The sequence below is a fragment of the Haliotis asinina genome, chromosome 12 (assembly GCF_037392515.1).
Source record: "Haliotis asinina isolate JCU_RB_2024 chromosome 12, JCU_Hal_asi_v2, whole genome shotgun sequence".
Taxonomy (NCBI): Eukaryota; Metazoa; Mollusca; class Gastropoda; order Lepetellida; family Haliotidae; genus Haliotis; species Haliotis asinina.
The window spans coordinates 39,684,663-39,699,204 of NC_090291.1; the positions used below are offsets into that span (position 1 = coordinate 39,684,663).

Consider the following 14,542-nt stretch of genomic DNA (forward strand, 5'->3'; position numbering starts at 1 on the left):
AGGTCGTCACGTGATCAAAACATTCGGATGGATGAACACTTGTTATCATAACATTGAAACTACGTGTTTCTGCATGAGCGTCTTTGACCGAGTCGCGGGGCTTGGTCACCCGTGACGATCGCTCTGGCTGTACTCCTTGGCAGTATTTGTGAATAGCGACACCCTATTTGAACTGAGTTCGGTGAACAGCGTTCTCGACCGTTAAGCTAATACCGATAAGAAAAAAAATGAGATGCAAATATGAAAGCGCTGTTTGATAATGATGCATTGGGTATTGAATTGAAGTCGTTAATATCGGACATTGGAATACTGCCTTTGGAACGGCAAGGCAAAGGTTTGTTAGCTTGACACATGATGTTTTAAATCCTCGTTAAGGGCTGCTTTTGTGTTTCAGTAAAACCTGACATGGATTGGTATTCAGTCAGTTTACACCTTGTCCACATACGCTACCAGATAAAGAACGTATACGTTTGAAACTGAATTTGACCGTACAGTACAGGGCCGCGTATTGAGAAAGTTACTGTAGCGCAATAAGTCAAGTATGTTACAGAATAGGAGCTACGCCAGCCGTAACCCTACCTTAGTTTTGTGAACCCGGGACTCACGTGTTATGGTAACGTCACTAGTCCGAAAACTGTTGCCGACCCATTTCCGAACTTAAATACCTGAAATAATTCCTTTTGTAAATCCGCCATGAATTGACCTTACTTGTGTGTTTCATCTTAACCACTTCTCATCATAGATGTATGTATGCATTGTCTTTTGATTGGTGGCGTGTAAATCATCAGCAAATGAAATAGTATGTTGAAGTAATATGGGATCAACGTTATTTTTGTGGTTGCTTTATCTGAGTGGTTTTATTTGAAATTATTTAAAAGTAACCGGAATAGATACGTACATATTGCATAATTTGCAAAGTAATGCATTTTAAAAGTAAAAGGTTTCTTGCCTGAACGTATTCCTCGTATTTTCCGAAACGTTCTACATATGTCATTGACAAGAGAGGCGGTGGGACAGCCTGATGGTTAAAGCGGTCGCCCGTCAAGCTGAAGACACGGGTTCGATCCCTGATATTGGTACAGTTTGTCCTCACATGCGTACTGTTTATGAAGCCCATTTCTGGTGTCTCCCGTCGTGATATTGCTGGAGTATTGCTAAGAGCGTTGTAAAACTAAACTCACTCACTCACTTTGACCAAATGTTCATCATTGCACGAATGGATATTTGAGTTTCCACCTTTTGCACATGCTAGTAAATGAGTTTGTCACCTAATGCACATATAACCAAACTTTGAAATAGACGTCGCGTGGAGGGAGCCAGTTTGCATATATTACTCATATATATTAAATAGACTGTGTGATATATGAACAAACACTTGTCAGGCCTCACTTTTAAAAGCCAAACTTGGATCTCATTGTCCCTAGGTACGTCAGACCTGTGTGCAACCTTTCCCTCCCGTCCAAGCTACCAGACAGAACTGTCAACACCAGACTAAAGGTCCATCTAACTGTCAGTGCTATCTTAGACAAGTTCCACTCTACATACATTACAGCACCGAAACAGACCTGATACGTGCTTTCAGTGGCTTATTCTCTGCACTAAATGATAGCTACATGGCTTCCGCTTCATGCGCGATCTGGCAACGGCATTTGATACCATCGACCATTTGACATTCTCCTAAGCCATCTTTTCGTTGAATCTGTCATCCGTGGTAACTGCCGCATTTTTTCCATCCCACTTGGCAGATCGTAGACAAGCAGTAATCATCGGAAATGAAAAATCAGATTTCGTCCAAATACATCGTGGTGTTCAACAAGGATCTGTTATAGGTTCGATACTCTACACATTGCACGCGGCAAACGTGGCTAATATCCTACAGGTCATGACGACAGACAAATGATGGATAACTTCAAAATGAAGAAGTTTCAGGACTCCTCCCAACGCATATCTGATTGTACTTCATGGATGACAGCAAATAAGCTGAAATTGAATGCAGTAAATGGATGGAGGCGATGCTGATCGGCATTAAGAAACAGTTGACCAGAGTAGAAGAACAATCCACCATGATAGCAGATACAGAAATAGGTCTCAGTGACAATCTTAAAGATTTCAGAGTAAATCTGGGCTCACAACCTCTCCATGGAGACACAGGTTACCCACATCAGTCGAAAATGTTACTATAGTAACACTGATTGATCCGCAACACCCGACCACATGGTTCCCCCCTTGCAAGCAACATAGGACTATACTAAATGAGAGAGGGTGTTCATAATACTATGAAAGAAACACTGAAAATATTTCTTTGCAATAATAACATACGTACAAACTAGATAAAACATCATTTACCACTCATTTGTAAAATATATTAAAATATTTTAATTTCGTAATTACGATACATGTACTAGAATTCACATTCAGATATTATGAGTGGAACACATTGTGCAGGGAGTATTGTTTATATACATATAAATATACAATCACTTTCAGTGTTGTCTGTCAACACCCAATGTTTGGCGAGAAGACAAAGTATATTAAGTATTTATTCATGATTTACAACGAATATGACATGTAACGACGAACTGGCTTTAGCAATACATATTCCTCATGCCTTTTAAGCATATACTTTTAAATATGTATGGATGTTTTCAAAATAACAGCGACAGCTTCTTGTTTTGATTATTGTGATAATGTTCTGCAGATAATCGATCTAAGCAAGTTTCATACGAAGGAGGAGCGGTAGGGTAGCCTAGTGGTTAAAGCGTTCGCTCATCACGCCCAAGACCCGGGTTCGATTCCCCACATGGGTTCAATGTGTGAAGCCCATTTCTGGTGTCCTCCGCCGTGATTTACTGGATTATTGCTAAAAGCGGCGTAGAACTATACTCCCTCACTCATACAACATCATGCATCAAACAAGTCAGTGAACCTAACGACCAGGGACCCGTTTTACAAAGCCGTCGTAGCGCTACGTCTTTCGTAAGTCCATGTTACAGTATAGGAGGGGCGACAGTCGTAGCGCTACGTCTTTCGTAAGTCCATGTTACAGTATAGGAGGGGCGACAGTCGTAGCGCTACGTCTTTCGTAAGTCCATGTTACAGTATAGGAGGGGCGACAGTCGTAGCGCTACGTCTTTCGTAAGTCCATGTTACAGTATAGGAGGGGCGACAGTCGTAGCGCTACGTCTTTCATAAGTCCATGTTACAGTATAGGAGGGGCGACAGTCGTAGCAGTAAGATCCAGACTCTTACGCCAAGCATGGGTTTCTGTGTGTAGATTTCCAAAGCTCTCTTTGCGCTAAAGTTATCGTAAGGTAATGTTAATGTATGTCACTTACGACATTCTTAGCGTTAAGAGAGCTTTGAAAATCTATGGCCCGAAGGTGAACACTAACGCGAATTTGCGAATCTGCATGTACATTTCGTTAATACCTATTTTAGGTTTCTTCTTCACATGCCTGATGCCACGCCTCATTGGATATCATGCCTCAAGACAAAGACCATTAAACCTCACAAGTACTGCTACGTACCAACGAATGTTGCCTCTCACAGTCGGTTCACATCCATTCAACCGTGGAGATCTCTGGCAACACTATCCCCTTTTTGCAATATCACGAGCAATAGCAAAATCATTTAGCACAATGGACGTGACACTCTACATAAACTGACGAACAAAAGAAAGTATACTTGAATACTTTCTCGGAAAGAACGTTAACATTTTGAAAATAGTTTTGATTGTGATTGAATGCCACTTAGGGAAGGCCACAAACATTGGGGATTCACAAGTCAAAATCAGGACTGCTTGCAGGGGATTTTACTCTGCTTTGAGGAAAATATTCCCCAGAGCACCTTCTGGCACACGTTTTTACTTTCTTTTTGTACCATGGTTTATTCATAATTAAAATAAGAACTTTATAATGTTTTCTTTATAACAATTTAGCAATGTCATGAAATGTCTAAAAACTAACCTTATTATCTAGCCTATACTGACTTCAAACGGTTTCCAGGATGATAAACCGTTTTTAATACAAAAGCAGATTTGTCAGGCATATAACAATATGTCAGCGAGACTCAAGAGGAATTAATCCAACGCATACAGTTCGTGTATCCTTAAACCAAAAACAAGTTTCCAAATTTGCCCCATCAACCTTCTCAACATAACGAAGGCAGGCAGGTTCGCTATTGACAATGGCAACAATGACGAATGACGGACAGGTGATATATACAAGCACGTGTAGCAGGAGGAGTCACTATGAGTTTTGTGTGTAGACAAGGGCGATGATAGCAGCAAGGCCGACAGCGAGTATGACGAATCCGCCGACATAGACAACAGCCTCGCGTATACACGATCGTGGGGGGTCGTCATCTGACTCCAGGTCTCGTACCAATCGCCGGCGACCCTGGAGATGAAAATGAAAGGAACTTTAGATACCTCTAACATATACAGAACGGTTTCAAAGGAGGGAATGGGAACATGGTTTGTGATGGACAGTGACATGTGTGGTGTGCGAATGAATGTGTTATTCACATCTAGACTTGGTTTTGTTTTTCTCCGAAGTCATATGTATTTTCAAGCTGCATAGATCTTTTGGCGGCGGGAAGCTTAGCGGTTCATGCGTTCGCTCGACACGCCGAAGGCCCGGGTTCGATTCCCCACATGGGCAGAATGTGCGAAGCCGTGATATTGCTGGAATATTGCTAAAGGCTGCGTAAAACCCACCTCACCCGCTCTTTACATCAAATGATACGCGCTCAGTTTCTTAACCAAACTATCAGATTGGAATGAGAATATACGTCTGCTGAATATGCATGTGACCGATCCGAAATAGGTGGTGATCAAGAGAAATGACGGTTTTTGAAAAGTATTGTAACGTTTTTACTTGCTATCCAAATTGAGAGTTCAGGCTCCCGTACTTTTTTCAAAGAATATATGCCTATTTCGTCTACTCACACGTGTACGTTTCATGTCTTACTCCATCAGTAACCATAGTAACAACGAGAGTAATATAGTAAAAAACAAAATTATTAGATATATACGATAAGAATCATTTACCCGTTTCGGTCTTCTCCCCGACCAGTCGTCATCAAAAAGTTTTGTCATGGAGCCATCAGGCGCTACCCACGTTGGTCCATACCCCATAATGACTGGTTCCCGGTATGGCGGCACCACCAATACTGCTTCCTGTGAGAGGTCTGGGTATGGCCTGACTGGCCAGTCAGTGACGGCCAGAGGTTGCGGCGACGACCGAGGCGACTGTTCATTCGTGACAACGTCATACGACATGTAGGTATTGCCCTGTTGCCCTGCCACGTAACCTCGTTCATCGGGAGACAACTGACCTGAAAAAGCAATAAAACATTTTCGTTATGACTGATGCTATTCGAGGTAACGTCACAGAGACGTCACGTCTGTAACGCTGAAAATGATAGATTATAGATATGTACTGTGTGATGCATGGACGATGTCATGCCTCACTGTAAACCAAAAGTCAACGTGTTCTGTGATATGTTTGGTTGAAAAACATGATCATATGGCATTCGATTCCCGGAAACCGCTGCGTATTGATATGTAGAAACATCGCAAACAGTTGTTTTCCTGTGTCATCCACAGTGGTGACGTCATTCAAAGCATTTTATGACGTAAAGTCAGAATGACGTCACAAATGAGCAGCTCTAGATGCTACCACAGGAACCAGCTGAAATGGACAGCTGTTGACACTTCACTACTGCACCCGTACTCGATGTAAACGAGTGCAGACAGTAAAACACTTTAGTTTGCTTTTTTGTTTACAATGTCGATAAACATCGTGTGTTGGCCAGTGTCCGGGTGTTAACGCCGTAGGTTCCAAATATATTCCCGTTCTTCAAATACTCAATAACACCCTGAAATTGGGAACACGTTTATCTCCTAATTCGAAACCCTGCTTTGGAAGAGATCACCCTAATCATTGAACTACCCTAGCACACAGCACCTCATATGATTCAATTAATCATTCTGAAACAGTGTATGCGTAAACCTGTTTTTGCTTTATTTTCTCACATCAAATTAGTTATTATGTTTTTACCATACATTTTATTTGAACACAGACAAGATATTTTTTCCTGGAAATCGTCGGTCCAAAATATATGACCCGACAAAAATACAGCATGCGCCGATGTCATGGCTACAGATAAACAAATATCAAAAGGTCATGGTATAGTATAGTATAGTAGTTGTATTTTCGATCTTAGGTGTTTTTACTGTATCTTGCTTTCTAGATATATATGTTTTTATTATTTTAGTATATAAAAGTACAATAATGTCTTTATCGAATCAGACTGACGGTTAAAGCGATCGCTCTTCGCGCCGAAGACCAGGTTTCGTTTTTCCTCATGGGTACAATGTGTGAAGCCTTATTTCTGGCGTACCTTGTCGCAGTCTGGCTGGTATATTACTAAGAATGGTGAAAAAAAACCAAATTCACTCAATGAAACCCAAGTCTCCAGAGCTTGGTGATCGGTCAGCTTTGACAAGGTTGCTATTTTATCTTTCGGACAAATCAACACCTCCAGCTGCCTCTTGCATCACACTGCTTTGTTGTCATGCAATCTTTGTTACAGTTATACTCATAACTTGAAGTTTGTTGGCAAGAACTGAATGATACACCATGACGACACAGACCTATGGTACGGTCTTTTTACACCGATTAGTTCTTTTGGGTGTACGAACGTTGATTGGAGCTATGCCCTTTGACGTGAAAAATACATATTCTGTCTTGACATAAACTGTGCATGCAAATGTCGGCTGTATACTTCACAGAAAAGGTTGATCGTTTACAGGAGCCAAGACGTAAGCGTGGATCGACTATCATGTTCACAGCATTTAGATGGACCTGGATTGTCAAATGCACAATAGTTGGATTTTTTTCTTGTTTTCACTGGGTTAGGTAGCACAGGGATTAATTTGTTCGTGTGTAACCGGAAAGACTCGTGTTCGATCCCCATATGGGTACAATGTATGGAGACCATTTCTGGTGTCCTCCTCCGTGTTGTTGCGGGAGTATCGCTTCAAGCGGCATATAAAACACTTTTACCTCGCGTCCTTTCAACAGAATCCTCGCTTTTATACTTGGGGATCAACAGAAAGTCTCCTTTAAAGAGTCCCCAATCGTCACAAGTGTATAATTGTTCGTTTGCCAGTAATACATATTAATATTACAACTGATGGCTGCTATATTTACACATATCATAAATAACGCCCTCCAAAGGCGCCGGCCATGCTGTTACTGATGACCTGTACGTCTTTAAGTATGCGATCAGCAGAATTTCTGCTCGTTGTTTTTTTGCATGTTCTCTCATTTGATCAAATCAAATGCAGGATGGGAAGTGAAATAGTTTTTCTATTGAGTGTTCCATGAATTTACCTGTCCAGACGGGACATTCTTAGATTAAACTATCATAATGACAATGTTATTCCTTTCGCCACAAAGCTATCTGCATTTTGTTACTGGGGATGTTGAACTGGGTATGTTTAGTGGGGAAGCAGTGCAATCAATGATTTCAATCCCCGTCTCTAGATCCGCCAATGTATATATCGATATTCAAATGTTATTATATATTTGTGCATTCTTGAAAACACAGATGCCATGTCATACTGACCCTGGTGGTTGTCAGGGACAAGCACAAGAGTGGATGGGTGAGTAGGGTTGTACACCCCTTTTAGCAATATTTCAGCAATAGGTAATCGAACCCGCGTCTTGAGCGTGACAAGCGAAGGCGTTCACCACTAGGCTACCCCACCGCTCCCTGCACACCCAGTGTCACACCCACACCACCCAGTGTCACACCCACACCACCCAGTGTCACACCCACACCATCCAGTGTCACACCCTCAACATCCAGTGTCACACCCACACCACCCAGTGTCACACCCACACCATCCAGTGTCACACCCTCAACATCCAGTGTCACACTCACACCATCCCTTGTCACACCCTCACCATCCGTTGTCACAGGTTCTCATGGAGACTTGGGACAGGGAACATGACTCTAATCATAGTCAGACATGTTTCCGATATTCCCTTAAAATAATATTTATGCTATAGTCCACCACATGTACGATCGTGTAATGGGAAGGGGTAGTAATGCTTTTTTTAGCTTCTATTCCCACGGTTACAATTTTCTTTGACAAAATTACCACCATGTCCTCGACTGCACATATACGGACATTTTATCACATATCAGCAATACAGCAACTGAAGTCTGTCCGATTTATTGCAAACCTGACACATACACCTGGATACCTTTCTCAGTCGTAGCGTCTGTATCGTTTCGCCTGAGTAACTGGCTGTATTTATGGGTCAATAAACACTTAGTATGGTCCTCCCGATGTACCCCGGGGGTCAGGCCTGATTGTCCCTTACTGTACTATGACCTGCGGCGTGTTTTGAAGAATGTCCCCACGAGTAGCAGATTTTATAACAAAAATACCATGACCATAGAACGTACTCATGAGAAAGTACGGTAAGTACTTACAAAGGTGCGGATTGGCACCACACAAAACCCGAAAGACTAACCACCACCCCCCTCCCACCCCCACCAAAAAAAAAGAAAAAAAAAGAAAAAAGAAACAAAAAACAAAACAAAACAAAAAACAAAGCAGGATTACACGATCAAACGACCGACTAAATGCGACAGAATCACGGATTAGGGAGACAAAAACAACTTTGGATTAAAATCACTCTAACCAAAATCCCTTTACCATGTAGATATCTCGGCATTCCTAATCCTTAACTCGACATCCTGCAACCTACATTTTTATATGAACGTGTGCATATAACTGGATATGAAACATACACAGCTATTCATATAGGAATTCCTTACATTCAGTGGTATGCCTGACCTGACTATGTAGCACTGACGCCTGACAGTGTCTGACGAGGTAGATATTCATCACTTGTTTAGCAGAAATGGGTGTGTCGTGACTTCAACAATGGAGCCTTGCATCCATTCCTCAATACAGAGGAGCAAATATAATCGACCTGGTTCGGGAACGTTATCTGTTGCTGAATGCTTTATCTGACCGTGTGGAGTGTGTGTCTGGGTGAATAGCCAGACCGTGTATCTCTGGTGTGGTATTTGTGCTGGGGGCTGCTTTTCTCGCCCTGTGCACAACCTTGAGCGATACCTGGTGTTGTATACCATTAAAAAACTAGGAGATATTCCATTTTGCGAGCATACCACTAGCCAATACAAATGCATATGAGAAAATGTAATGTGTATCCACACAGGAGAAACATTTCCAAAAGTATGAAAGAAATTGTCACATTTTCCCTTAATTGGTTTATATCATCTGTTTTGCTAGTTGACTTCATCATTTGTATTTTATCAGTCTTATAAATCCAATATCCCCTACTTTTTGAATGGTATACATGTATATTGGAAATGTTGCAGCGGTGTAAAGTGCGACCATGTAGTTGATTGGACTCATGTCAAAGTCATGATGGGCAAACACACTCACGACTGGGCTGACTTAAGATATAGACTGTTAACAACAACGGTATCCACTTCCTCGGTCAAAAACCGATGACAGGTTTGCAAAGAACTAAGAGACATTTTCATTGTAGTGATAGCGTTGTCACAGAGGAAACTCGGAATTATCTCAGTAACGCGTTATCTAGCGAGGATGTTAGAATTAGGTTATAAGTAACAAAACCAGAAAATGTCGATGATATAATATACTGGTGGAAATAAATAGAGGGACAGAATACAAGGCAGACTGAGTAAGTTCAGTTTTACGCCGCTTTAGCATTGTACCAGTAATATCACGGACACCAGAAATTGAACCCATGTCTGGAATCAACCCGAGCGAACGCTTTAACAAATAAGCTACCCAACCGAATCTATCAATCGAATGGACCCCTAGGGAATGAAAAGCTTTGTGTATATCCTGCCCACTGACTGCAGTTGAGAATATAAGCTTTAGGGTTCGGGTTAGAACTGATCTTCTGCAACCCGGACTAGTCGAGGCGACTTTCTACAACCTTTATACAAACCATCGTATCGCAACTGCCTGGGTCACGGTAGTATAAATCACTATACTTTCTGGCCAAGACAATCTTTCACAAAGATGAAACATTGTCGAGTGTGTCTTTAATGAAAAAGAAGGATAAATACATTTGTAAAACAACCTTATATTCTTATCATCATTGCTGCAGTACTTACCGTGGGTACCCTGCGGCAGAACATATCCCAAGTGATCGTGTTTAGGGCCACAAAATCAGGTCGATACAATACATTAAGTATGTCACATGACTGATCGTGTCACGGCTCATGCTATCAACCACCTGTATACTGGATGATCTACATTCTGTCGTGATTTAGTGGGATTAGTGGTGCCCCTGGCGTATCTGTACATACAGCCACATTATCAAAATAATATTTACGAATATGTCCATTCCATAAATATGTTACCCAGCTGTAAATAGGTAATATGTTACACCAAAGCATTTACTGTCAATATCAAAACATTAATCAAAATACATCTTATTGAAAAGCTCTCTACAAAACACAACAAGATGTCATGAATCACGACAGATCCATATCTGAAACGGACGGAAGGATCATATATGACTCTCATTCACCTTTTCCAATAAGAAATAAATTAAAATTGTAATTTCGTTTGGCTTTTTTTAACTTAACGACCCAATTTTCCACCAAAACAAAGAAAAGGATTTGCGGCATATAAATTCGCTTTCTACACTGCTCCCATATAAAGATGACCCATGAAGATCCGGGCTAGAATTAATCTTTAGTAAGTCATGCTTTTCGAAACAGGTGACTAACGGGATCGGCTTTATCGCTGACTGGGTTGACACGTGACATCGGTTGCCAGTTGCATAGGCAGTTGATGCTGCTGTTGATCCCATGATTTTCTGGTCCAGACTCGATTATTTACAGACGCTCGTCAAACGGCTGGAATGTTGCGGCGTAAAGCTAAACTCACTCATATAAGGATGACGCGAACGACAATGGCCATGAGTGAATGCTGGTTTTAGGGTCGCTTCATATGGCAGAGTTTCTGTTTAACAGGGGAGGAAGTCCCGAAGCTACGGAGGTAATAATAATGATGATGATGATGATGATGATGATGATGATGATGATGAAGAGGAAGAGGTCTCTTACAGGTAAAGATTCTTTAAACCACCAGTCATGAACTTTTCACATGTCACCAAACGAACAACGGAAACGTCTCCATTTAGGTAGGAATGCGTTTGAAAGAGCCACACGCTGTTTTTCACTGGACCACGACAGAGAAGCATTACACACTGTATACTTTAAGACACAGGGAGATAGATGACGCAGTCCTGCGGAACAGGCGATGCCATCACAATTTACCACATCAACCTGAGCGTGACTACAGGAATGTGACATCGTGACCCGAGGGCGTCCCTGTTAAAACAGTGTTAACAGTTTCTCTCAAAAACGATTTTCTTAAAAGCGGGAAACATTTTATATAGATATATATATAGGTTTGTTTTGACACACCACTTTCCTTTAGGCGGTTGAATTTTATGAAATTCATAAAATTAATGTTTGGGTTTGGAGATGTTTAATCACGTACACAAACCGCCGGGCGTAAGGACGTATGATGGGTAGCTAAAACTGAAACTGCCTAGCAACATTTTGAAACCGTCTGTAACTTCTTGTTAAATCCAATTTTCAAGTGCATACGTATTTATTGTTTTGTTTCGTTTAGGTCATTCATTTGGCTCTACTGTGTAGTATTCTGTATTTTTTCTTTTAGTTTAACATTTAAAGAGTGATTACAGGCAATATCTTTTCAGTTTTTTCAGACAATATAGTAATATTTCGTTAACTCGAAGCCCTGGAAATCAACGAAAATATGCATAAATTTATTGGTATTCGACACAAGCCGAATGCCGTTATTAATGGTGTCAGTAACGATTCTGTGAAGATACAATAAAATCACTTTACAAGATTTATCGAAAGTGTATGGCTTTTACGACACAATAATCCAGCAATATCGCGGCTGGGACATCAGAAATGGGTTTCACACCTTGGACCCATGTGGAGAATCGAACCCAGGTCTCCGGTCGTACAAGCAAACGCTTTAAACACTACGCTATCCTACCACCCCAGACGATGTATCGACATAACAGAGGCTGGATTCATACTCTACAAACAAGAAACCTATTTCCCTGTCCTTGTCACCCACATTCTGAAATGGACATTAAGCGGCGCCCGAGGCAACGACGATAAAGCACCGAGGCATTTATGGCCGAACTTATCAGTACCCCGAAGCGAGCAAGCGTAAACACTACACTTGTATACAGACACAACGATCGGTCTTGAGATAATGTGGCAATCTCATTGTTTATCATACGTTACTCGTGGAATGTAATTCTTCACAAATACGTAAGGAAACAAACAATATTTATTTACAAACTTCGTTAATAACACTGGGCCTGCTTTCACCTTGCAGGTGTCTATTTCGTTTGACAGGTGTCATGGCAAGCCGTAATTTACGACTTGAAATGAACAACTTACATGTTAATTTCTATTAAAACGTGGTACTGTACCATGTTTATACACATAAACGTGTATGTTTAGGTTTATGTCCCGATAAATAATTTCTTCATGAAAATTAATTTGGGTCACATTCAAGGAGTTATTTTGATACCATGTAAGATGCTGGCTGCACTGATCCAAATGTTAGTTAATTAACGAGTCTGTTATGAACTTATCCTTTACGAATCCGACTTAAGACATTACACTCCCGGTTTATTGCTCTGTAACATTGCGTGACTATATCCGCTTGATTGAACTTAGTTTATGTGGGTCGGTAGCGTTCAATGGTCAGAAAACCAGTCATTCTTGTTTGACCTCAAGCACATACCGAAGCTGTAGGCTATTAAACACGCCAAACGAGCACCTGCGTGTATCGTGAAACTATCAACACTTGTTATATCATCCACTTTATTGTAAATATGAGAGTTTGTATTTCCTGTATTTATGTTCTGAGGTGATTAACCCATTAACTGCTGTATTCAAAAACGGTGTGGTCCGTATTCACATGGGCATGTAGTCATATTTGACAGGTGCACACATACTGTGAGAGTTGACCAACAAATCAAGACTGGAAGGGTGACCGGCTACATGGCATGGGCGAGTAAATACACGGGAAAATCCCCCTTTTGCTCTGCAGAAAGAGGTCTAGGTGGTCACAAATTCGAAAAGACACATTACTTTCAGAGTTAAGAATACCTTAGTCGAATCAGAGATGAAACGAAGTTATTTAAATACTTATACGTTTAATGATGAGTGAACGAATAACTGAACGATGATGACTGAAGGAATAACTGAAGGAATGACAGAACGATGATGACTGAACGAATAACTGAACGATGGTGACTGAAGGAATTACTGAATGATGATGACTGAACGAATGACCAAGCGAATGACTAAATGAATGACTGAAGGATTAACTGAACGAATGACTAAAGGATTAAATGAACGATGACGCCTGAACAAATAAACTGAAAGAATGACTGAGAGAATGAATGAAGGCTTAACTTAACGAATGTCTGAAGGAATAACTGAAGTAATGACTGAAGGAATAGCTGAACGAATGACTGAACGAATGCCTGAATGATTGTCTCAACGGTTGACCGAACAAATGCCCGACAAACTGACTGAACGAATGGCTGAACGATGATGGCTGAATGAATAACGGCTTCAAAAGGGATTGTGAACATACCGGAGCATGCATCCCGTAAACCCCATGAACTTCAAAAGTCTCAACAAACATGTTCCAGTTCAACCCCGGCTTGAAACCGAGGAGCCGAGACAATATAAACGCTCACTGTAGCGATGATGTTAATTCAGAGTTTGGGCAAAGGAAGACTGCAAACATAGTAACTGTTAGTAAATATTCATGTACCAGATCATTCAGAACTCCAACTAAGAAACGGACAGAGAACGAGAATGCCCTATGTTTGAATAGACCTGGTCAACAAACTGTCCAGTTCATCTGCGAATTATCGTACAGCATCATCCATGCAATATAACTGATCACCAAGGGACTAATGTAAAACACTTAAAAGTAGATAAGATATTTATATATCAACACTTACGTTTGTTTGAGTCTCCCATATCCACAGAGCTCGAGTCGGCAGGCCTCTCCGTCCCCATATCCCAGCTAATCTCACCTATAAAGGTATGCACATATACGCCCGTTACCTACGGCTCTCCCTTGACTTAATGGGACAAGCCTTTGTGACAGAACTACAGCGTGTGCCTCGTTGTACACAAGACATCCATCTCAGTGGCCGTCAGTCCCACCCCTGACAGAACACGCTGCTACCCCCGGGCTATAGCCCAACACGACTCGTTCTGCAACAGTTTTGATATCGTCAGACTTGACTTCAAGGAGAGCGGATTGGCTCAGATACATTTCTTGCTTTTGAGATGTTCTTTGAAAGTTGATGCTTAAATGCTAGTCTTTATTAATTAAAGGCGCACAGCCACAAAATAAAAAACAAAA

At 41.2% G+C, this 14,542-nt stretch overlaps 1 protein-coding gene across 1 annotated transcript; it reads right to left on the reverse strand.

Moving 5' to 3' along the window:
* Window positions 1-2,352: 2,352 nt before the first annotated feature.
* Window positions 2,353-14,263, reverse strand: LOC137258199 (uncharacterized). The gene is made up of 3 exons (XM_067795781.1): window positions 14,133-14,263; window positions 5,051-5,337; window positions 2,353-4,397 (listed from the first exon to the last, which is right to left on the reverse strand). The coding sequence occupies exons 1-3, from the start codon at window positions 14,188-14,190 to the stop codon at window positions 4,248-4,250; spliced, it is 495 nt and encodes a 164-aa protein (XP_067651882.1). The 5' UTR covers window positions 14,191-14,263; the 3' UTR covers window positions 2,353-4,247.
* Between the last annotated feature and the right edge of the window lie 279 nt (window positions 14,264-14,542).